General features: G+C 63.2%; 1 protein-coding gene across 1 annotated transcript in view; it reads right to left on the bottom strand.

Moving 5' to 3' along the window:
* Positions 1-25,499, bottom strand: part of brun (trafficking protein particle complex subunit brun) — a 77,577-nt gene that overhangs the window by 46,388 nt on the left and 5,690 nt on the right. The window contains 1 exon segment of the mRNA XM_037217876.1: positions 3,284-3,427. Coding sequence (XP_037073771.1) covers positions 3,284-3,404 — 121 coding nt within the window. The 5' untranslated portion in view covers positions 3,405-3,427.

Below are 25,499 nucleotides of genomic sequence, written 5' to 3' on the forward strand. Positions count from 1 at the left end.
GGCGGCCGGGTCGCGGCGCCCAAGGGGCGGACCACGCCCCCAGGCAGGCGCCCAGGGTGGGCGGCCCACGCCCCCAGGCAGGCACCTCTGGGGCGAAACATGCCCCCAGCCATGGCCGCCGTCGCAGGAGCTCATCTTGTATGCGCAATGCAAGGCAAACGGAAACACTAACTACCCATCAGGAGCACCCAGCACGATCAGCTGTACGGCTCACTACAGCAGGGCCAGCGTCGCGTGGCCTGACGCCACGTGGTGCGGCTCGTAGGCGTCGACAGGAGGGGGTCGTCAGCAGCCGATGCAGCACCTGATGAGGCATCTGGCACGGCGTCGGACCAGCCCCAGACGGTCTCGGTGAGGCCGGCCTCCCCTGCGGAGGGGTGCCGCAGGCCCGGGCCACAGGATCGCCTCAGCGAATCACCGCGCACCACACGGGCACTGATTCCTTGACAGGCCAGGACCAAACGACGGACGGACGGACGACAGGCGGAGATCGCCATGGACAAACAATTCCGTCACAGAAGCGCGGCCAGGATTTACATAGTGAGGAGGGAGGCGGGGCTCAATGGGAAAGCATCACGCCGAGTTTAGACGTCGTGTCAGGAGCCATCCATGGCGAAGAGGAAAAAATGCGGCCAAAGGGGAGGCGCCTTGGGCCCACGCCCATCCTCTCGTGATTCGTCAGATTGTGGTCATGTATAAAGCGGATTTGGTAACCAGATATTCCAAGACAACTTACTGCCCAATTGGGCCTCTACGTCAGACATCTTTCTTACCAGCTCAGATCAGCGGATAAGACGCCGAGAGCAGCTCAGTCTGGAGCCCATCAGAGACACTAGCCCGAGACGAGACGTCCGTCGCTGCTTTCGCCGGCAGGTCGGGGCGGGGTGTGGCGGTCCATGACCGGCGCCGACCAATGACCGGACCAGACCGGGCCGGCACGCGCCCGCCAAGGTCACGGCGTCCGGTCACGCGCCACCGGTCGCCAGAAACGCGGCCAGTGGGCGGGGCCGCGGCCCGCACCCCACGGCGGGGAGCGCGGGGCGGCCCCGGTCCAGCTCTGCCGAGCCGCGGCTATTATTACCCGTCGTGACGGACTGCCACGGCCAATATCGCGCCAGCCCCGGCGCCAGCTGTGGCGCGAGGGGAAGCGTCTCACTCAAATCTGCACGATCCAAAGAGCGACGCTCGGACGCCGACAATGTATGCTACGGCGGTCGAAAATAGGGGTGGTGCTTTTTCACCAGCGTGGAGTGGTCAAACACTGCACTGGCAAGATACCCAGCGTTCAGCTCTGTGAATGGCCGATACAGTTACTTTGTATAACACGAATTAGACCTTTCAGCACGTTTCAGCCGCGGGAAGGGGGAGATAATCTCGGAGAAAATGCACCTGAAAAGGTTAGGAAACTGGTACATGCAGCGTTCATGGACGGACCCCCGCGGCGAGCCGGCCGGCCGGAGATGAACGCCCTACCCCACTGCCCGCCCAGGCCAGCACAGGGTGCGGGACGGCGGGCAGCCACCCTCCCTCCGTCGGCGCCGCGCTCGGCCGCCGCCCAGGCGGGTGAAAGCGTTGGCGGGGCGCCGCCGCCCGAGCAGGGCTGTAGGGCGCCGCCGCCGCAAGCTCATACAGCACCAGCTCCGGGGATCGGGGGAGGGGAGACGGCTGAGCGGCCAGCCGCTGCGTCAGGGCAGCTGGCGGCGACCGGAGACCCGCCGGCCGGGACCACGCCGCCGAGGTGCCGCCGGCGGCGGCGGCTCAGCCGGCCGGCCCTGCACCGGCACTCCGAGCGAGGGCGGTGCACTGCAGCGGTATTCCGAGCGAGGGCGGTGTGCTGCGCAGATGTTGCGGGAGGACGGAAATATACCAGGAAGCAGTTCATTACCTGACAGATCAGAGGCAAGCTGCCGGCGATCTGTCTGAGATAAAATTACTCGGTGTGTTCTACCTAAACTACACCAGTTCAATATCGCTATGTCGCAGTCCTGTTCACATCTGCTAGCTTTTGTAGCTGAGCATTTGAGTCCAGCGAAAGCTGCAGTCCAAATTTTAACAGAGCAGATTAGTCTGTCACTATTCAGACTGATTCGCTACCATTACGATCGGACTCGGCACCACTCGGAGGCCTGGAAAGCACGTGAAGCTGTGAGCGCAGCGGCTGGCCACGTGAGCGTGAGCTGAGCGGTGACGTCACGCCCGGCCGCCGACGGGAGGCCGAGCGGGGCGCGGCCGGGCCGTGCGACCGTCTCCCAGCGCACCGCCGCCGCCGGCCTCGCGGGACGCGGCCCCTGAGCACGCTGAGTGCGCTGACTGGGCGGCATGGGCGCCCTGACGCCACGCGAGACGGCAGCCGGCGCCACGCGCCCTGAGGCCACCAGGCCGCCTCCGGGCCGCTGTCGGATCGCGGGGAATCTGACCGCGGGAATGTTGTCTGACCCGACTAAGACTGGAATGATAATTTCACCCGATGCTGTCATGGGCTAATGCTGTGGGAGCCCTGCCACGGAGAGGGCGGGCGCAGCACCAAGAATGCTGCAGCTCCATCGTGCGTCACGAACAGCCCTCTCGGATACGGACAGCGCGCCCTCGCACACTCACTAGCCAACGCGCACGGATGCCGCTGGACATCCGCGCACAACGCACCGTCGCGGCGGAGCCCCAGCACCCCAGCCGCGCGCCACGAGCGGCCGCCGCCTGACCGGCCGCGTCGTTCCGTGCCCGGCTCACGGCTTCTGTTCGCCCTGCGGCCGGCGCACAAAAACCGCACTTCTCAACCGAATCGGCGCCTAATGGGCTCACCGCTATCGCGCGGCCGCTATCGGTCGTTTCGAAACGGCAGTGATGTGGGCGCGCTGCGAGCGTTGCGGCAGTTATTTGAGCGCACGTCCGATCGGTGTGTTAATCCAGGAGAGTCGGCCCCGCTACGCCAGTGGGTGTCCTCAGTGTCCTCAGGACAATGCGCCAGCGAGTGTCCTGAACCGTTCGACCCCAGCAAGGTCTCCGATACGCGGCCCGGTGCGGTGCGACAGGATCCGTTTTACCGGCTGTTCTACTGACCCGGCGTACGCCGGCCGGACCACTGATAAAACCAAAAACCTGTCGACACCGACAAGGTCTACGGTGCCTGTTTTTGTCACCTTTCATACGACTGGGAGTCAGCTGCGGGCGATTTCTCGAAAGATCTGCGTTTGAGCCGGCAAGCGGTCCTTCCACCGCGGTCCCCTCAGGCCGGGGGTCGCGGACCCCCACACCATGGAGGCGTGCGCCAGGGGCGCGTACTTACCGACTTGCCGGACGACAATGAGCAGGCTCTGGTGGTCCAGCGCCGTCTGCTGGTAGTCTGGGAAGGACATGGCCGAGTCGGGCGGCGGGTCCGACAGGATGACGCTCACCGACGACCGCATCCTGAGGCGGAGACGACGTACGCCTGCGGCAGACACGCCCATATCGTCAGAGGGGGGCGGGCACACCCAAACCGGCGGAGGGGCAGACCCCGAACCGGCAGAGGGGCGAACACGCCCGAACTGTCAGAGGGGCAGACACCCCGAACCGGCAGAGGGGCAGACACCCCGAACCGACAGAGGGGCGGACACGCCCGAACCGACAGAGGGGCAGACACGCCCGAACTGTCAGAGGGGCAGACACTCCGAACCGGCAGAGGGGCAGACACAACCGAACTGTCAGAGGGGGCAGACACAGCCGAACTGGTAGGTACATCCAAACCGTCAGAGGGGCAGACAGAACCGAGTCGCCAAGGGAGGCAGACACACCCGAACCGGCAGAGGGACAGACATAACCGAACTGGCAGGCACATCCGAGCCGTCACACACCCGAACTAGCGGGCACACCTGAACCGTCAGAGGGGGCAAACACACCCGAACCGGCAGCCACACCCGAACTGGCGGGCACACCCGAACCGTCAGAGGGGCAAACACCCCGAACCGACAGAGGGACAGACACAGCCGAGCCGTTAGATGGGCAGACACACCCGAACAGGCGGAGGGGCAGACACACACGAACAGGCGGAGGGGCAGACACACCCGAACCACCAGATACACCCGAACCCGTAGAGGGCCACGACGTCGTACCTCCTTTAGCCCTTTTGGAAGAGCTCAGGAATAGCCCTTGTAGAACCCCATCTGTAACTTTACGCATAGCGAGTACAGCAGGGGCAGCCGTAATGCACTTGCGCACTAAATACATTTCGTTATCACGTCCCGCCTTTTATCACGTCCCGTCTTGCGAACTATCTTTCGTCATGCATTTCACGCACGAAGGAGCAGAATGCCTTAATTTTAAGGGGGCTTGTTTGATTACATTTGATGATCTATAGATCGCTGTCTTTTCATTCCACTCCCATGGCCATTAGGTATCGAATACGATCATTACGGGAGAGGGGTTATTCCAACAGAAAACAGGAAGTTTGATCCATTTTTCACGCCGCACGCTATTACAGCAGGGGTCGTCACTGCCTCCCTTCCACACCGGGTCAACAGCACCCAAACACTAGCTTCGAGGTCACGGGTGTCCCATGTGTGGCGGGTTGTTGACCACGAACCGGACCCCACTCCTGTTTATGTTCCAGCGATGGAAGATTGTACATCACCGGTGAAGAATAATACTATCTTGCCTTCGCGGGCTCCAGTCAAGATCCATTACTCATAGCCAACACAGGGTCCAAACACGGGCACCAGTACTGCCAGCGTCCGAACTATCAGTCCAATCGGCCCCTACGGACGCCGTCCCGGGTGACAGGCGCTCACGATAGCGCGGCAGGCGCCCGGCAGCCGACAAAACCTGTGTCGAGACGCCACCGTCGTCTCCGAGACCGGGCTGTCTGGCACGGTATCCAGCCGGGGCTGGATCGCAGGGCTGGTTCCACTGGACATGCCCCGGGCCCGTTCGCGCCGAACCCTCTCACCGCAGCCAGACGAGCGCGGTGGCCTGGCGAAATGGCACGGCACGCTTTGCATCATCCTGTTGGACGACACAGCACACGCTGCGGGCCGGCTGGGCTCTTTCCTGACGCTAGGTGACTGGCGTCAGTAGTGCGGTCGGTCAATGGTCGCCGCCTTCTTACCGCCCTGGCGAATATCGCGGATCTGCGCAGAGTGTCACTACCCAATACGATGGGCCCGCCCAAGGCACCACCCAAAAGTCAAAACGTTCTGCTGGAAGCCCCAATCCTGTCCAGACGGCTGCGACCCTGGACCAGCAGCCGTAGTCAAGATAGCCCGCCACACGCCCAGCAGCGGGCTCCGTGGCCAGCACGGACATCAGACGGGCGTCAGAGGGACGGTGAGCGTTAGAGCATTCGCTGGCGACGTCGGCTGGTAGCTACTGCTCCGACCGGACTGCGGCCGCTCGTGAACAGGTGATGTTCTCGCGACGCTGGAGAAAGGAGCAACGGCGCGTCGACACGGACGGCGTTCGCCGAAAAGCGGCTCGAGACGAGGGCGGCGACCAACCACCGGCCGGCACCCAAGCCAGAGCCGACAGGAAAGACGTAGAGGAAACGGCTGCAATCACGAGCCTTGCAAAAGGACCGTGCGGGGCGCATTCAGTTTTTAGATGCTAAAGATCACGTCGACTGGTTTCCACTGCACTTACACTTTCTTAACTGGACAGCAATGGCAACACACCGCAGACTTCCCATACCCCATAACATTCCCGACGTAGGCGAACAGGTGGCCTTGACACCACGCGCCACAGGGTCCGCAGGTCAGCCCCGTGTGCACCAACGCGGCCGCAGAGGCGGCTGGCGGCGCTGGTGCGTCAGATATGTTCCCGCGCTTATTGTCATGCGGTGGCGCGGAATAGGCGTGAGACGGTTATGACGACCGCTTGCGGGTGTTTACGCGCCAGGACGCTCGCTTGATAGTGGTCGTTGCCTTCACCAGTTCCCATTTTTGCTGTAGTGTACTCATTACAAGCCCTGCTTACGGCGTGATTACGTGCTTCAGTGAGGGCATCAAGCCGCTCTGGCGCCGCCAACACGTGCATCCTCCCACCATGACGAGACGCCGTATCCCAGCCCACCGAAGGGAGGCGTTATCCCCGGTCCTGAGGGCGGAAGGCCGACGCATGACACCCGCTCCACGGCGCGCAGTCACCTGCATTACGGCGCAGAGAAATCGTGTTCATTACTTGCTTCGAACACACGGCGAACGCCGAGATTCACAGGTCCGGCGGGTGTTTCGCCGACAAGGTGGAGTACCGCTGGCGGCAACGGCCGCAGCGGTGTGCCGACCACGCCGGGCCACCGATCACGCCGGGCCGCTGACCGGGCCGTGACGCTCACCCCCGCCCCCCGGAGATGCCCGCAGGTCGAAGGTGGCCTCCGTTTGTCACGGAACAAGCGTGCGGTCGATCCAATGGCTGTTTTAGGTCGCGTTTCTCAGCTCTGAGTTGAATGCCTCTAACAAACAGCTCACTCGCCGTGGGTCGGGTTCCCTCACCGCGGGCACGGGTTGAGCGCCTGGCGTTCGCGCGTGGTTGAGAGGTCATTTCACAACTCCGTTTTCACATTTCTGCGGTTGGCGAAAACAAACGGCCGCTCGCCAAGTGACGCGCCGGAAGTTCCTGGCTAGGTCACGCCTGCTTGTATTCACTGCACGTGCAGACGGTGAATTTAAATACTGGACACATAATGGCTAGTGACGTGCATGCCACGTTTTTGTGGGTTGCTGTGCCCCGTCTTCTACACATTGTGCAACCCATGAAATGCAAGTCCAACGACGTTCAGGATGACAGAAAACTACTGCAGCCAACGTGTCTGCTATAGCTTAAGCGTACAAACACCAACGGCGACACTACACTCGCCCCGCGCGCTGAGTGCCCCGGCGGAGGCCGAGGGCGGGCGGCGGTGACCCGTCGCGCACCACGTCGACACCTCCGCCGACCTGTGCCCGGCAGCGGAAGCGGGGCGGGAAGCGACCGGCGCTCCGCCGCCGGCCGGAAATTGACATCGTGCCGCACCGCCCGCCACCGGAACGGAACGGAACGGAACGGAACGGAACGGAACGGGGCGTACGACGCGCGGGAGGACGAGCGGAGGGCGTGAGGGCCGGGACGCTTCGACAGCGGCGCCAGACCGCGCGTCGATCCGCGGTCAATCACTGGAGAAGATCCTTCTGCGGGCGCACATTGGATGGGCTTGCCATAATGCAGATCCAAGAACGGCGATGGAATCCGGAGATAAATGGACTATGCTTCAGCGCTGCGCAGGGAACTGCGACATACTCTCGTACAATTCGAGTACAACCCACGAAAAGCTCGCGCAACGTGCAATCAAGTAAAAATGTGAGTCAAACAATTGACACAGAGTTGCGCAAAACCCTTTGCAGCCTTAGCAAATGTTCGCGCATTCAGCCATGAGGAAAGACCTCGCAAATTCCTCGTCTGCAGGCGACACAAAAATCCCACGCTGCCAGGAAAGCCCAGGGCCTGGCGCGCCGCCGCCGTCGCCCGGTCTCCAGAGCGCCAGCCGAGGTTCAGGGGTACGGGAGACCGGGCAGCGGAGAGGTCAACAGGCGAGGACGACCTCCGCCTCCCGCCGCGGAGGACGCGCCGCGAGCCGCCGCCGGCAGGCGAGGACGGTCACGGCCGGCGGCGCCCATGAATACCGCATGAGGCCTTCCGGGGCGGCGCGGGTCGATCCATCACCGCGACTCCGGCAGAGGTCACGAGCCGGCCGGCGGAGGCAGGGCGCCGCGCTGCGATGGATCGGCCACCGGTGTCGGGTCTGGCGCCCGGGCCCGGCCGCGTCGCGGGGAGCCTGTTCAGGCCGAGCTGGGTTGAGGACGTGATCGATGCATGAATGGGATGGAGGCGGGCGCCGCTGAGTACATTCGATAAAATCGCGAAGAGAATTAGAGATGGATGGTGGAGAACTGAAGAAGTGAACGGTAGAGAGTGGAGAACAAGAGAAAGCTCACATACGAGTATATGAGCCGGAGGAAATGAAAGTAACCATGGGTTGAGCTTGTTTTTAATGAACAGAACGGATGAGCGAAGATAAGATACAAACAGAAAATATAAAGTTATTTGAAGTTGCGGGCATGGGAGAACACTGAGGACAAGACTTCATTTGCAGGCAAGGAAAAGAGCATGAAAACCGAGAGCAAGAATGCAGGCAGGCAAACACACAAACAGGTAAAAACCACGCGAGCTTACAGAGGCGACATAAACGTGGGCAGACAGACACCACACACAGTGATGTAAGGGGTGTGGGACGAGGTTAGTCCGAGTTGTTGGTGTTTACGAGCACGCCGATTGCTGGGGTCATTTAGGGGAGGGTGGAGGCGGGGAAGGGTGGAGAGATGTCATCGACAGAACGGTGAAGAGCGAGGGAGCGGGAGGCAGAGCGCACGGAGACGGCCGCGCTGTGACAGAGCGACGGTGGCGGCGGTGCAGAGCGAGGCGTGGCCGACTTCGAGCCGCCGGTGGTCGGCGCCACGCGGCGCACAGTGACGCTGGAGCCGGGGCCGCCGGCCGTCGCCGCTCCCACGGCACGGCGCCGACTGCCGGGCCGTCGCAGGCGAGGCGCGACTGGCGCTAACCGCGAGCCGGCGCGGTACGCGACGACACGGCGGCGCGCACTGCGGCGCGGGGCGGACACGGCGCGGACCCGCGCCTCAGCAGGACGCTGCGACGGTGGTAATATCTGGGCAATTTCAAGCGAATGGCCTCCTGTTAATGCCACTGACGCCCCAATCCTTCACGCCGAATGCAATGGGCGACAATAACCCACAGGTGGCAGGGGCACGCTTCCAAACCACACCCTCTCGCCTGTGACATTACCACGCTCCCGCCGAGCCACCACGTCCGCTGAGACGGAGGGCGGGACGGAGCCGGCTCCCGTCGCGACCAGGGGGGGACACGGTACAGCGCCAACGGCCCGGACACCGCGCGAGAGCGAGCGCACAGGGCGCGTCGAAACGTCACACTGCGATGACGCTCGGAAAGCAGCTCAAGCAGGTCGCACGGCCACAACCGCGCGCTGGTGCCGCCTGAGTTGTAACCGAGCAATTCGGCCGTAAACGTCTGCGTACAAGGCTGGTTTACCGTGGCGTTCGGCCTCCTTAACGACGGTGGCAAGACCCCCTTTACGGCCTGTGTTAAGTGGCCTGGGTTTACGGCCCCCAGGCGAGCCTGCGCGATCGGTCTGACGTCACGACTGCAGGCACGGCGCGAAGGCAGGCGATCAGACAGGGCAGCTCGGTCTCCGCTGTCCCGCGAGCGGCAGCAGCGCCCAGGTCGACGCGGCAGCGCCGGCTGCTCAACAGTTTCACACGCTTGGACAGGACCGGGTAAAAACGGCGATGACCGTCTACAACCCACGTCGCTGCTCACTGCGGGCTCCACTGTCGACAAGTGCCGTCCAATGTACCGCTGACTGTTGCTGACTATTCACTTTGACCGTCCGGGTCCACAGGCGCTGTCCGCTGCAGTCAGAGAACAGCCGTGTCCAGTGTCCACAGTGGGGCGGGCGGCAGTTGGCCGGCGGCGACGGTGGGAGCCGGCCCGCCGGCGCCGCCGCCGCCCGCCGCACACGGCAGCCGGCATCCGCGGTCCCGACACAATCAAGGTCGGCCGCGCCCGTCCATGTAGAGCAGAACTAACCGCGCGTCCGCCGCCGGCGCGCCTGCGCGCGCGCCGGTCAGGTCACGCCGGAACGACCCACATACGCACGGCGCCCAGGGGCGGAACGGCCAACAGGGGAGGAAGGCCGGAACGACCCGAGACGGAGGACAGGCGGGAGAACGTGAGAGACGACGGGCGGGAGGACAGGTGGAACGACAGGCGGCGGACGAGCGGGAAGACGAGCGAAAGGATGGACGGGGAAAGAAGAGCGGGAAGACGGGCGGCAGAGGACAGGTGGGAGGACAGACGGCGGAGGAAGAGCGGGAGGACGAGTGGCGGAGGACAAACGGGAGGACGGGCGGCGGAGGACGAGCGGGGCGACCGATGGCGGAGGACGGGCGGAAGGACGAGCGGCGGAGGACGGCCGGCAGTGGACGAGTAGGAGAACGGCCGGGAGGACGGGTGGGAGGACGGGCAGGAGCTGCGGGCTGACGCACCGAGCAGCGTGGACCGTGTTCCGATTACGTCCCGGAATGGAGAGTGATGGCGGCATGAACGTAATGCTATACATTTATCACGTTGTTTTTAGACGTGGCGATTTCCACCGAGACGGGAGAGGTCCATGATTAGCGTAATTCGAGCCCATAAACGACTGACCACAGCCTCTCGCATCGGATAACGCTTCAGGCCACACAAATTCCAACTGAGACGAAACAAACCAGATAACCTCTCCGCGTGTGTGCGTTAGGTACAATGCTCTAAAGCTCACAAGGTCAGTCCCTACGCCAAATAAAAACGCTTTCACCGTGGTCTCATTTACACCCAGGCTCGATGTTTTACCCTGCCGTCCGCATAATTCATGACTAGATGTGATAACACATCAATACCGCCACCCACTGCACGCGCCTGTTCGACCGCCACCGGTCCGCCACCGCCAGCCAACGCCGACCGCAAGACAACCTGCGCATTGCTCAACGGGAGACAATGGCATACAGTGTCTTGATGGGGGGTTCGGGGCGATGATTCAGCGCAGATGGAAGTCCATCGGACTATTGTCCTATTCACCAGTGCCCTTATTCTCCCTGATTGTCTAGTAATTAGAGCGCGTCTGTGAGTCGTACGACCATGGGTTCACAGCTTAAGGCATTTGTACGCATGGCCTCACTACACGTCCCCAGGTCCGGCTCAGGGACAACCAGCGCCTGGAGAGGGCTGGTTATGCCATCACCCGAAACCTTGCGTAAACATCACGAACGACAAGGCTAATTGCCAGATAAGTCACTCGTACCGTTCAAAAGAGCCGCCGCCGACGAATCAGCGCCAACCAGCAGTGCAGAACGTACAACACGGCCTGAACGTACAACACGGCCTGTAACGTACAACACGGCATCGCTACAACGCGGCCACGCTCGCCCCGACCTCCCCACGGCCTACACGACCGGGCCGGCTGCGCGTGCGCCCGCGGCAGCCGGCCCACCGGCCACGACCCCGGTAAATGGTCGGGCCGGGCGGGGGTCGTTCCGGCGCCGGCCCGACCTCATTAGGTCAGCGCGCGGGGCCGTTCATTAGGCAATGACGCGCGCCGCCACAATGAGACGCGGCGAGAGCTGTGACCCGTGCCTGCGGACAATGCGTGGGGCCGCGGTAGACCGCGCCGGAGACGTGTTCGGGAGACAGAGAGGGAGAGAGATAGCGCGGGAGCGGCCGTGGGGGAGACCATAAAGACACGGAGACAGAGGCTGCCGTGGCACGCCGCAGCGAGACACCGTGCACCGGCCAGGCGCACAGCAATGGTCAAGCATGTACAGCCCACTGACAATAGCAATGAGTCTTCAGAGCTCCGGCGATACCAAGGCCCACCAGCGGTGGTTAAAGGGAGGCCTTCAGCGGGGTCAAACTAAGGCCCCCAGCGGCAGCCATAAGGAGGCCCTGAGCGGCAACCGTGTAGACCCTCACGGCAGCGGTCAAAGGGGAGCCTTCAGCGACGCCATAGGCAGGCCTTCAGCGGCAGAAGAAGCAGGCCTTAAGCGGCCATCAAGGGGACCCTCACAGCAGCGGTCGTAGGGAGGCCTCCACAGCAGCGGTCGTAAGGAGGCCCCCACAGCAGCGGCCAAAGGGAGCTCCTCAGCGGGGCCGTGGAGAGGTGGACGTCACGTGCTTCGGGCGGCTCGCTCTAAGCCCGGGCGACAGCCGGTCACAGTCAGAACAGCAAAGCTCGCGGTCATTTACCACGCCACGGCACAGCGGCCACAGCCTGGACGCACCAAACGTCCGACCACCGCAGCTCTCCAATCTCGGCCGGTCATTCTGCGCCGCGCTGCCGGCCTGCTGCGTCACTCCGCGTGGCGCAGCCACATGAAAAGGATGCTGCTTCATTCTCGGATGGCCCATTCAGACCTTCAAAACGAGGGCTTTAGTCTTCATTCTCACGGCGCCCCGGCGGAGGCCCGCCCCGCCGACTGTCAGCCGCACAACTCCGCTCGGTTCGAACGCCCAGAGGCCGGGCGTCGCCTGCCTCGCCGCGAGGTCGGCCCTGGGCGCGTATTTACCTTTCATTGATTGACGGCCAGCCAGCCGGCGAAGGAACAAAAACGGCCAGGTCAACGACTCTATTAGATTAGCGGCCGGCGGCGGTGAACGACGCCGACGAGCAGGGGCGCCAGAGCAGCGCTGGGAGGGGAAAGCCGCCGGTCAACGACGCCGACGAGCAGGGGCGCCAGAGCAGCGCTGGCAGGGGAAAGCCGCCGCCACGCACTCGGTGCGCTGGCCGCCGCAGAGTCGGCGCGGCACGCCGGCGAGCGCGTGTGTATGGTGTGGTCACTGCCCCACAGCCATGTCAGTCAAAACAAGGCTGCGAGCGGGCACAGACGTCAGAGAGCAGGCAGTACCACTCTGCCACAAGTATCACACAGAGATGGGCTAACAAGGCACTCGATCCAGTCATGGGACATTTCATCGTGAAAGGATCAGGTGCAGCTTCAGTCCTTCTAAGCACCCACCACACGTCAGAAATCCAAACCTGTCATAACACATCACATGCACGTTCAGCGTACTCGCACACTTCCCCTCTGCCACGGATCGAGCCGCGCCGGCCGCACCGCCGGCGGTGTGGCCGGCGGCGGCGCACCAGCCGGCGCCGCCGGTGCCCGGCCCCGGCCGCCGCCGGCCGCGGCCCGCGCTGCCGGCACGTACGCGCCGCGCCCGGCCCGCCTCAGCCGGAAGCGGCCCCTCAGGCCGGCGTAAAAGAGCCGCCGCCGGCCGACGTGCGACCTTGGGCTGCGGTCGGCCCCCGGCCCCGGCGTAGTCAGCGCGTGATGGGGGGGGGGGGGGGAGCGGGCGCCGGCACGTTCAATGCGCGCGTCCGGCTGAGACGGAGGGCTTCGCGGCGGGCAGGTGTTCTGTGGGATGGGAGACGGCAGCAGAGAGAGAGGGGAGGGGGAGGTGAACAATGAGAGGAGAGGGCAGGCGACGTCAGGAGAGAACAAGGACCGGAGACCCCAGACCCGCGACCGCGGCCGCGACAGAGACCGACCCGGGGAGAGGGAGAGACGGACCACCAGCGCCGCCCGGCTGCGTCCGACTGCCCACGCGGCCATGCGGCGAACGCGCCGCACAAAACCGGACACAAAAACCCACGGGAACCCGACGGCGGCGGACAAATTACCTCCGGCCGCCATCACGTGAAATACCCGCGCGCTAATGCGTTTAAGGTGACTTTCGTTTCCCAGGCGCGGCCGGCTGGTGCGACCAGGCGGCAGCCGGCGCCTGGTGAAGCGCGCCGGCCCGGCCGCAGGCCGCCGCAGACGGCACCGCGGGCGGGCCCAGCCTGGGTCCAGACCGGGCTGAGATGGGCTGAGTCTGGGCCTGGACGGGCCGAGTCCGGGCCCAGACGGGACTCACATGAGGTCGAGTCAAACGGAGGCCTGAACCGCTGAAGGCGTTGCAGGCTCAGAGCCGGCGGAGAGTTTAAATTCTCACGCGCGGCCCGCACAGTTGGAGAAAGAACAGATCCGGGGCGCCAGCCCTGCCTCACCATGCAAGTTGGGACAGAGTGTAGATCCATCTCCTTGCTCAGAGCTGACATCGGCGAATGGCGGAGAGCGCATGAGAGCTGCACCAGAACGCTTGCGAATGGCAGGAGCTATTGCGGAAGAGACCACTATGGCTGCTTCGCAAGCCACTGCTCAGCGTCCCTTGATCTACTACACTAACCGGTCAGAGTTAACTCCATTTCAGAGCGGCAAGCCTCAATAAGTCGTCGACCAGCAGCGTCTTCCACAAGCCCGCCATTCCAGCTGACGACACAAGGCGCCGTGTGAGGCTCCGCACCGCGCCAGGCCCCCCATCTCCAGGCGCCAGACGCGCCTCTCCACCCGTCGGCCAAAGGGCCGCGGCATGTCATGGTGCCACGGCCGACGCCGTGCCTGCAGCGGGCCAGCCTCAATACCCAACAATCGGCCATTGTGCGCGCCGCAGGGCGGCGTGCCGATTGGGCAACGCCCCGTGCTAGCGGCCTGCCGCGCCGTGCAGTCGCCGGCGCTGGTGTTTGGCGTCGCAGTCTCCAGCGGCCGGACGCTCGTGGAATTTCGCCGTGCAGAGCAGTCAGGAAGCGGCCGCCCACGAACGGCAGACGCGGGCAGGGCGGGTCGCCGCATTGCGGGGGGGGGGGGGGGATGCAATGACACAAGCCACTCGGCACAGCTCCAACTGCTAGCTATCACGGTCGATGCCTTTCACAAACATACTGCGCGTGGTGGAAGCTCCCATGGAAGTGACGAAAAAGGCTTTAACATGGGAGTGTACGCGCATGGCTGTGCAAACGGGACGCTCTCGACCACTGGTCATTCTATGAGAACACGGAAATTCCTCCTTCATCACGATTATTCCTCGTTCGGCCAATGCATCTTCCCCAGTGGGGAGGGAGAGTGGTAATGTTCCCCAGCCCCGGCCGGGTGCTCCCACAGCAGCCCGCCTCCATTCCCATGTCTCCGACTTTCTTCCACAGCAGCGGGCGGCGTCCGAATCCGTCGCTGCATTCCGGCGGTGACCACCGGCAGGTCATGGCAGGTCACCGGCAGGTCATGGCGCGACGCTGCGGAGATCTCCGCCACCGGCAGGTCACGGCGCGACGTTGCGGAGATCTCCGCCACCAGCAGGCCATGGCGCGACGCTGCGGAGATCTCCGCCACCGGCAGGTCATGGCGCGACGCTGCGGAGATCTCCGCCACCGGCAGGTCACGGCGCGACGCTGCGGTGATCTCCGCCACCGGCAGGTCATGGCGCGACGTTGCGGAGATCTCCGCCACCGGCAGGCCATGGCGCGACGCTGCGGTGATCTCCGCCACCGGCAGGTCATGGCGCGACGCTGCGGAGATCTCCGCCACCAGCAGGCCATGGCGCGACGCTGCGGAGATCTCCGCTACAACGCGACACGAGACGAGGCGGCACTACGAGCGAGGAGCGAGCCATCACCGAGACACACCCGCGTGAGTCGCAGCGGGACACGACCTCCAGCCTCATCGACCTCATCGACCCCTCTGCAGGTCTCTGAGATGAGACGGCGACGAGACCATGCCACGTGGCAGGAAACACGCGGCAGTCACTCGGCCCACGAGGCCGGGCACGCTTCGGCTGCGCGGCGCCCCAGAGCCGGCGGCCGGGCCGCGGCCGCCGCTGCCGCCGTGCGCAGGGCCGCGGCCGCCGCGGCCGCCGGGCGCAGAGCCGCTGCCGCCGTGCGCAGGGCCGCCACTGCCGATACGATCGGGTGGCGCCGATGCCATCTCTCCCCGCCCGCGCGCACCGTTGGCCTAATGGCGGCCTGGGCGCCGTCGGTGCGGCCTCCAGCTCCGATAGGTAACGTGTGGCCGCGCTCCGCGCCCCGCCGCGGTGGAGCAGAGGCCCACGGAATGTCGATGGGCCGGCGCTGCCGGGTGTCCCGCGTACTGACCGCACATGGCTTCCCCGGGAGGAGCGTGGATGCGGTAGAGCACCAGCAAACCGAGCACCGACACAGGACGCGTCAATAGGCATCTCCGAACGGCGAGTAATCCTGAGTCGTCTCAAGAAAAAATCTCATCTTGAACCATCAGCATCGTCATCTCTCATCCTAATCTCGAAACATCATTTTCTAATGTACCACCGGACTCAGTGCTTTGCGCTTTCCACCAGCCAGCTTTCTATTAGGACCTGGCTCGGACGCGGACCTGTCACCGCCCAACACGGCACACCTCTGCACCCATCCCACTCTTCCCCCGACTCGGCCCGCCCGGGCTGCCCCTGTCGCGCGGCACCCCGGCTGGCGCCGATGACCGATGACGCCGATGACGGATGACGCCTCGGTGACGCAGCCGTCGGGCCCCGGCAGGTGTCGGCTGCCGCCGGTCGTCCGCCGGCTGGCCGCTGATGAATGGAGGCGACGCCAGATGGGTCGGTTGTAGGGCGGAGCGCGCTAGTAAACATGACACGCAGGCGAATGGCCTCAGACGCCCCCCAGGTTGGAAACCTCAGACGGTCCCGCATTTGGAAAACACTTGCCTTAGGAGACTGGCTGCGGTTTTCTCTGCCGGCAGTTGTTGTCCGTGAGTCTGTTCAACCCGGTCTGGGTGGTCGGCGAGAGACCAGAATGGTGACCACGACTACAAAAACTCGCCTTTCTCAACACCCCTTCCTCAGCCGGCGCTTGTCATCCTCGCCCTGGCGCAACTTCGTCTGAACAATGCCCACGCTACCACAACCGGCACTTTTCAAGTGATGCAATCCCGTCCAATATCTTCGCCTTTTAAGCGATTACACTCGCACCAATACGCTAACGTGTAAAAGCGACCCCGATTCATCGCCCGATCACTTTATCCCACCGCGACCAGATGGACTTCCAGCTGGGGATGACGTCACCGGTCCACCGACAGCCAACCAGCCGCGGCGCGTAGTTCGGCGTGATGACAGAATGACGCCCGACCGTCGACGGCCGGCACACGCCGGCTGTCGGTACGCCAGGTGCTCTGGAGCGCCAGATGTCGCCGCGTCCGCACCGGAGATGCCATCGCGCCGCTAATGTGCCGATTCCACGCCAGACCGCGGCGCGCGGGCCCATCTTTCATCCGGCGCTGTATGGGAACGGATGGCTGACCGCGGTGGCGGGCGGCGGCCGTCACACGGACGTGACACGCCGAGAGCGGGGACCACAGATGCCGACAGGTGGCCGGTCCTGGCCCGGTCCTGGCCCGGTCCCGGCCGGCCAGTCCTGACCGCCTTCACCCGGTCCCAGCCGGCCGCTGTGTGGTGAACGGCACGTGCGTGGAAGAATATCAAGGCGCCGGCGTACGTCAAAATTCGTTAGTGACGCCATTCTGTTGAATCTCTTGGCGTTATAAAACGACAACTCCCACACTTAAATGCTAGCATGCAAAAGCGACCCGTCTCCGCGGCCGAGGAATTGGGCCACGATACGACGTTAACCGGCCACAAAGTGACGCCGAAACTGACGCCGGGCGCGCAAAGACCCTCCGCTAATCTTGACATTTGCGCACAGGGTGCGATAAATTCGCAGCTGTCGAAAATCGAAAGATCCACGAAATCGAAATAAAAAAATCGACGCGTTTAAGGCACGAGCACAATACACGGGCTATTAAATCACCCACCAGTCCCTTCCGCGGACGTGGCTGTCAGCCGCGGCAGATCGGATCGGCAGAGCACGGCGATTCGCAAACTGTCGGTCACCCATGACGTCACCGGGTAAACAAACCGCCATTGGCGGTCACCCATGACGTCAACAGGTAAACAAACCGCCATTGGCAGCCACCCATTGCGTCACCAGAGAAACACACCGCCATCGGATGACCGCATTCAAACCGGCCAAATGACTAAGCCGTTGCGCAAACGCACTGCGCTGTCGCACGCAGCGTACACCGGCGTACTCTGAACGTAAACAGGCTTCAAACGTGGGCCAACGCCGAACATACGCAAGCGTCAGCGCGGACCAATGTTGGCGCAATCAAACACGCCGATAGAGGACGGGAAATGCGCCGCCGCGAGCGAAGGACCGGACGTCAACGGACGCCGACACTGGGCGGACCGGGCGCCAGCGGACACAGACACTTGACGGACCGGGCGCCAGCGGACACCGACACTGGCCGGACCGGGCGCCAGCGGACACCGACACTGGACGGACCGAGCGCCAGCGGAAATCGAAACTGGACGTGCCAGGAGCCAACAGACACCGACACTGGACGGACCGGGCCGGACGCCATCAGACCATCTCGACAGCGTCCACCGTTGACCCCGCACTGTGTCGACTCGGAGCTGCGGCCGCCTTCCGCCGGCCTCGAGAGCGGCATCTCCACGCTGCCGAGGGGGGATGCCACGCGGCGCGAGAGGTCCGCCCCAATCAGGGACTCAGTGGGTGTTGTGCGCATGGAGGACAGCCCGAGCCGATCCCTCCGTAGTAATCGATGTTGTCGGTGTCTCAATCCCCGTGTTGTTGTTAGCGTTGCTCTGGCAGCGTCAGCACTGTCACTACTGCTGGACATGCCTGAAGTATCAGCAACAAATACACAGTCGGGAATGCCCCAGAACTGGGGATGATAGTTACAGCCGAGTTTACTGGTGTGATTGTTTTACGGTCGCGCATTTCGACACGCCACATAATAGGATAATTAGCGCTCCAGCGGTCCTCGCGACTCCACGCACACACCGTCCGGTTTTATCGCCACATCTCAGCACACCATAGCCGCCACTTGAAGGGGCGGAGCAGCCGGGCCACAACAAACCAGTGGTCCGGCCTCCACTCTGTGCTATCTGGTCGCCCATCTTGACGGCTGTCGGCTGAGGTTAGCCGGTCCAGCGGAGAGCCCGACCTGCCCCAGGGGAGGGGGTGCCGGCACGACCAGGCCGATGAAGGGGGGGGGGGGAAGCTGGTCCAGCAGACAGTCCAACCTGCCCCAGAGGAGGGGTGCCGGCCCTACGAGCGGCGCTACGGGCGGGCAGCCTCGAGCTGCGTCGGTGCACCTCAGGATGAAATCACCCTACGGTGCCTGAGAGGTGTGTACGCTGTACAACCCCGGACGTGCGGTCGGCACTGGCGTGTCCCGATACATCAGACCCGGGAAACACATCAGGCAGGCGCGCCGACGGAGCCCCAAGGTTCAAACAAGGGCACCGACTTGTCCAACTGGTTTCGCGGGAGCTGGGAGGTGGCGCCAAGGCCCCGGTGCCACGCCCCGTCGCGGCGCGAGCCGTCACACACGACCGAGCCCCACGGCGCGGTTCGGCACAGTCCGACTCAGCACGCACGACTCAGCAGTTGTCGTCAGCGCCAGACGCCTCTCCGCCACGTCTGCCTCCCCTGTGCTTTATCCCGCTATAAGACTAGCCCGTAACCCGCGTCCGATCCACTCAGCGTTCCGTTTCCTGTGGAGCGTGTCATCCCAGTGGTGCGCAGAGAACGTTTGCCACTCTGGGGTCTTGAAAACACCCAGCCTAAATGGAAGGTCTTTGACACGCCTTACAGCATTTTCTTAAAGACACCACTTGGGCCCGCAAGCCCGACTTGTCGCCACTAAACACAAACTAATGCATAATAGACTAGTGCATCTCCAATAAAAAACAAACTGAGCGTAGCCAGAATGGTAAACCTATCAGCGAACATATGCATGGCACATCCCCATCATAAATATGCATATTGTATGAGAGGAGCCACCATGAATATGTGCATGTTACGAGGCAGCTGTAGCGCGGAGCCTACGTCGATCCTGATCGACAGCCACATAGCTGGCACGCGACGAGGCTATTTCCTACGTTTATACCGGTACATCACGTTGTCATGCCAACGAAAACGGCCACACCATTGCGGCGAAAACGGACGTATTGCGTGCCGGCCACTGTGGCTGTGTCCTAAAGTCAAAACAGACACGTCACATTGCCACCGCGCACGAAAACGGCCCCACCCGATCAACACATCTCGGGACAGTCCTAGTCACATAGCCTGGTTCCCACAGCCCAGAGAGCCGGCGTGTCTTTTCCGTCAGTGCGGCTCCGTGCACCAGCAGTTCCCAGCAGTGCGCTGGCGGCAGCCGGCCGCACACACCCGCACCGGGTTCGGTGCGGAGGAAGCCCCTTGCGGGAACTTGAGAGCCTGGGCCTGGGAGTGCGACTGCAGCGGGGCTCATCCGTCTTAGGGTCGCCTCGCGGCCGGCTGAAGCGGTGCTGCAGTGACCCCGGGTCGTCCCCAGCGCCCCACGGGACGGTCAGCGAGGCGCCACGCCCACACCGCTCCGGGAGCCGCCCCACCGCGGCGGCCACAGGCACAGAGGCGGCCGGTGGCGGTGCAGCTCTCAGCTTCAACGCCGCAGCTCCGGCCATCAGGCTCAACGAATACGAACCCAGAAATGAGGCAGCGTGGAAGCTGCTGCGATCGAATTGAATAAACACTGCAATCAAGCTGCCATCTACCATCAAATCAACCTAACAAAGTTGCTACCTTCGTGATACGTTACGCATTGAACTGTGACGTCCCGCTTGTTCGTCACAGAAGCACGTCAATGGTGACGGAATGCAACAGGGGTCAGAACAGAACATCCGGCACACGGTTCCTACACGGTTCCTACATCCTACACGGTTCCTACATCCGGTTCCTAAGAAGGTACCTTGTCACGCGGACATCGCAGCGCCGTTGTCGGTGAGACCTCCCCGTAAAACCTCTCCGTATATTACAGCCCCTCCCAAGTTCCAGCCCAGACCGGAAAGCTTCTGATCACGTTTTCAGCGTGTAAGCCCTGACAACGACGGGGAAGTAAAGGCATCGACAAGCTGAATTAAAGTCACGTCGAGTCGGAGGTTTGGCCGCACGTACAGAAACGCGACCAATGCGCGGCGCAAACGGCGCACGACGGACTGCGACACGTCGCCGGTTCAGAGGCTGCCCAGTGACAAACATCCCTAGCTTTATCCAACAGAGGCAATTAGAGCCCACCCGCACGGACCTGAGGGTCGCCCGTCGAGCGCGGCTCCCGGGGTCACTTAAGCTACCGATCTACACACAACTCTACACGCTCTCTCACTAACCGCTGATCTCATTTGACGTAATGTTCCTGGCCTGCGCTGACGTAATGTCCCTTGCCCTGCCCCGCGCGGTGCTCACTCGGCCGCTCTGGCCTCGGCCCGAGGACGCACGCAGTAGAGGCCCACGAATAAACGAATATAGTAAACGCTACATAGATACATACGTATATATATATATATATATATATATATATATATATATATATATATATATATGTATATATATATACATAAACGAAATGAAACGTTGTACATAATAAACAGATATAATAAACGTTATATATATATATATATATATATATATATATATAACGAATACGGAAACAAGTGCCGGGTTCAAATCGGCGGGATAACTAGTTGAAGTTCTTTGGCTTTCTTTGCTGTTTTGGGTTCTTTGCATTTTTATTTGGTTTCTTGCAGTAGCCCACCGGGCAGACTGCGACGCAAACAGCCCTACCCGACGCACCAGCCTCTAAATAATGCTACAAACGCATTTGCTGACCCCACCTGTCGTTCCCACTCCCGCAAAAGAGCGCCCGAGCCGGCGCTCTGCCTGCCAGTCCAGACCACAGCAGCTCACCGACGCGCTAATGAAATTGAATAATAATGGAATAGTTAATGGAGCCGGCGGGGGGCGGCGGCCGCCCACCGCGCCCGCCCTGGAGGGTGATGGAGCGCCGAGCTCTGGGCGAGAGGCGGGCCGGCGGCTTCAGCACGGCCGCATCACGGCAGCGCATGCAACGTGGCGTAACGGTCGCCATTAAGGACGCCGCTTACCCGCACGAATCCAGTCGCAAGGGGAGATTGAAACAGGTCTATTGCGTTGAAAAACTGACCACCGCAATAGCCGCACCGCACGGCGACGTTATCACTGCGTACGATACAATGAGCGCTGCCGAATGAACCAATCAGCTGCACGATGTCACAGGCGGGTTCCGCGATTGGGTGGAAGACCTGGGTCACAGGCTGGGCTGGGCAGGCGCGGAAACGACTGGTCCATTCCTATGCTTGAGCCCTAACGTGGCGGGGTGTCCGTCCCAACATGCGCAAGAACTGGCGGGGGGGGGAGGGGGAGGTTTCTACTAAGCTTTCATTTCTAAGAATGTTTAGCCCTATGGTGACGCAAGCTTTTAATCTCCTACCGACCTGAGCAAGTGTCGAACACTCCCCTCCTTTTGGAGTGCTCCTCCGGCCATGCTGGCGTGGCCACTCCTATGTGGCCTCGGTTTGACTCCACATCCAGGCCGTTCCGACGAACTCAGCCAGCCTTAACAGCGTCACGTCACGCGTCCGAATGCATTTTCGCCGGGTTTCTTCCTCGCGATCTGCTCTCCAAACGGATGACCACGCCCGTACTGACATCTCCCGCCGGCTGAAGACCACCCGCTGGCAGTCAGCACTGGCAAGGGCGTACACGTCCCTCGTTCGGCGTGCAATCCAGGCACTTCCACCACTTGACGTTAATCACATGCCTGCGCTTTTACGTGAGCGTTATTTACAAAACTCCGAGCACTTTTCTGGCGCGCGTTCCGCGCCGTTAGTTTTCACCACGGCGCTCCACGTGCGACAGTCGGCAGCAATTTTCCGCACGGTACAAACCGCCGGACGAGGCCTTTCATGCACGCTTATGAGCGGAACGAGAAAGTCACGGCGGAGAAGCGCCGACGAAGCACGGCCAAAACCCGGCACACAGCTCAGCCATTCTCCCGTCGGGCGCGCGCTGCACGTGCAAACCCAGCCATCCACGCTTTCACCGTCTGGCGCGCGGGCGCGCGGGCGGCGAAACCGCTCAGAGCCGGTCACGCCGACCCCCGCGCCGGGCCCCTGCGGGTCCCGGGACGGGTACCCGTCGGGCACCCGTCGGGCACCCGTCGCCGCGCCGGTCCGCCCGCCGGCGCCTTTTTGCGGCGCGGCCGTAGCGACGGCGGCCGCCGGCGCCCAGGGCCGCTTTTTCCCAGCGCGCCGCCGCCCGGCCATGTGGGTGACGCCGGGCTTCAGGCGGCCGGCGGCCCGCCGCCTGGGAACGGGGCCGGAGCTGCCACACCTGGCACAAAAGGCGCGAACATTGCGCTCGAGATTGGCGCACCGGCGCCATTAGCCAGGGGACAATCGCGGCGCGGCGGCCAGCCCATTTCGTCGCAGCTGGCGCGGCGCTGGCTCGCCATTTCGTGACAATACGGGGCGACCACACCCCGCCGAGCCGAGGCCAAACACGGCGCGGCCGAAACGGCACGCAACACTCCGCCCGTGAATGGACTCGGCTCGATTCTCAAAACAGCGCCGCGCTCAGAGCTCGCGGTGCAAATAGAGCCGCCTCGCTGCAGCGAGAACGCCTGATGAGCCCAACACAGGGGAGTCACGCGCCCCCAATCAGTTCAGCGGTCGAAGGCTGAGCCCTCGATGGCGTTTAAGCGCCGACACCAATCGTTTAAGCGCCGACACCAATCGAGGCGAAAACAGAGTATGCGCAGCAGCCGCCCAGCGCCGTCCCAGCGCTCGGCTACTACCACAACATGGCGCACGGCGGCACTTTCGGGCCGGTAAACGCCTCAGCTCCTACTAAAACTTTCACTGAGGTCGCCACGCGAGGCACCGCCGCCCGGGGGTCAACACCCCACGACCCGGCGTGACCCGCTGACCCCGACTGCACGCGCGACACATCCCGGCAAAGCACCTCCACTGCTGGAGAAATCGGCGGGCGGTCGGGCCGGCGCGCGTGGCAAGGGTGGCTGCTAGCGGCTCTCAGCAGCGTCGGCGGCACGGGCGGGGGAGGGAGGCGAACGCATCCACTATTGTTTTGAATTTAACGTCCTACTCATTCATAGTATGGAAAGAGTTGAGCTAAAACAGCCTCCAGCCGCGCCGCGCCGCCCGCCTCTCGGCGGCACGGGCTTCAACTCCTGGAGCCCGGGCCAGGCCTGCACAGACACAGGCGCAGACACAGGTACAGAGAACCACACGGACACGGAACCAGACGCAGACACAGACACGGAGGGCCACATTGACACGAACACAGACACAGACACAGATACACGCCACAGGCACACCTCAGACCTCCACACACACAGACACACACTCCACGCCGCAAGTCGGGCGGCCGCTCGCATCAACCAATTGACTGAACCAATGAATGAACACATCTCCGAAATGTGGGACCTCTCCCGCCGCCGGTTCCCACGCCGCCGCTCCATTCATATGCTAAAACCTCTCCGACCCCATCGCGCCGCCTCCGAGACGGGCGACCGGCACGCGCATCGTTTAGCCACGATGCGGTTACGCTGGATCTAATCAGCATGACCTCCTTCAGGTCAGCTAACGGTGTCGAGAGATTTGATCTGGGCGCCCCGCCGTCGGGCGCCACCACCGCGTCGTTCTGACGTCATAAGACATCATCAGGGCGGGCGGCGGGCGCCGTGAATACGGCAGCCAACACGCGGCGGCGTCCCCGGCGCCCGACACCGGGTCAGACACGGGCGCCCGGTCCGCGGGGGCGCGGGCGCGGCCCGTCACCGCGCGCTGCCACGCCAATTGGGACGTGTTGGCCGAAACACTTGGTGCCGGTGCTGCTACAAACGGACGCCGGCCAGGACATGAAATGTCTGGCTGGTGCCGACACAGATACCAGCTGCAGTTGCTGCAGCGCACGCAAACCAGCCCTGGGATCGACACCGTCGAGGCATTGCCAGCCCAAGCACGGCCCAAGTACCACCTGCCTGCGGTGTAGTGCCGATCTTGCATTTCCAGGTCACAGTCATACCCAGCCGCCCTCCCCCTAGCCCCCCTAGCCAGGTAAGATCGGCTAGGGGGGCCCGCATTCCCACGGCCTCATGACAACCGCGAGAGGGATGGCCTCTAGTGCAACCGGCACGAGCCATTGGCGGTAACCAGGATGGCTCCGTTACATCTTCATGAATCTAACTAGTCAGTGACTCTTAACCGTCAGCATCTGATGAGGTGCGCTTGCAACGCTATCACAAACACTCGTTCCGTAGCCTGCACGGAGCACGCCCCGGCCGCGCTCAGAGCGCGCTTTTGACCGGGCCGGGATGACCTGCATTCCCGCGGCGCGGGCCGCCAAGTTCGATCTGCGGGCGCGCCGGTGGCGCCGCGCGGCCCACAGCCGGCTGCTCAGCATGCATGGGCCGTGCACATTCCGGCCGAGAAAAACCGGCCCATGCGAGCGACCGCCGCCGCCGCCGGGTGGGCGGCCTCTCCGCCACTGCGCACAAGAGCCGCCGCCGGTCAGCAGGCCGGCATCGGCGGCGGCGTGACTCACCGGACGGGGGCCTGCTGCCGCCGCTGCAGCCTGCGCATGCTGCAGCGCTTCAAACAGCCGCCGGCGCCGCTGACGGCGCGGGGGCGGCACCAGGCGCCGCCGGCGGGCCGGTGTAAACAGACGGCCCGGTGTCCGGTGGCGGCGAGGGGCGGCGGCGGCGGTACACGACACTGCCGGGGCAGCTCAGCCGCCCGACAGGCCGGAGAGCAGGCCCATCAGTGCACACGGCGCTGGCAGGCGCCGGCGGCACTGTTCGCGTCGGCAGCGCGGTCCGGACCGCGTGCGCACATCGTGTCACACACCGCCGACGAGCTGGCAGGCCTTACTAGCAGCAGGGACTTTCTGCCGCCCCTACAAGGGGCGTTGCATAGCGACGCGATGAAACAGATACGAGTAAAGCGAACATTAAGCATGTAGTTAAACCGGCTATGCGCGTGGGAAGTTGATCCCAGTAGGGGCGGGCAGCGCCGCTATCCATTTTAGTTCTTCCTTTCCAATCGATGCCCAGAGGGCCAGGGCTAACTTTCCAGAAAGTTGGATGGCGGGGAGGGGCCGCCACCGGACCATCCGGATTCCAACACCC

Source organism: Pollicipes pollicipes, unplaced genomic scaffold (assembly GCF_011947565.3).
Source record: "Pollicipes pollicipes isolate AB1234 unplaced genomic scaffold, Ppol_2.1 Scaffold_4219;HRSCAF=4965_pilon_pilon_pilon, whole genome shotgun sequence".
NCBI lineage: Eukaryota > Metazoa > Arthropoda > Thecostraca > Pollicipedomorpha > Pollicipedidae > Pollicipes > Pollicipes pollicipes.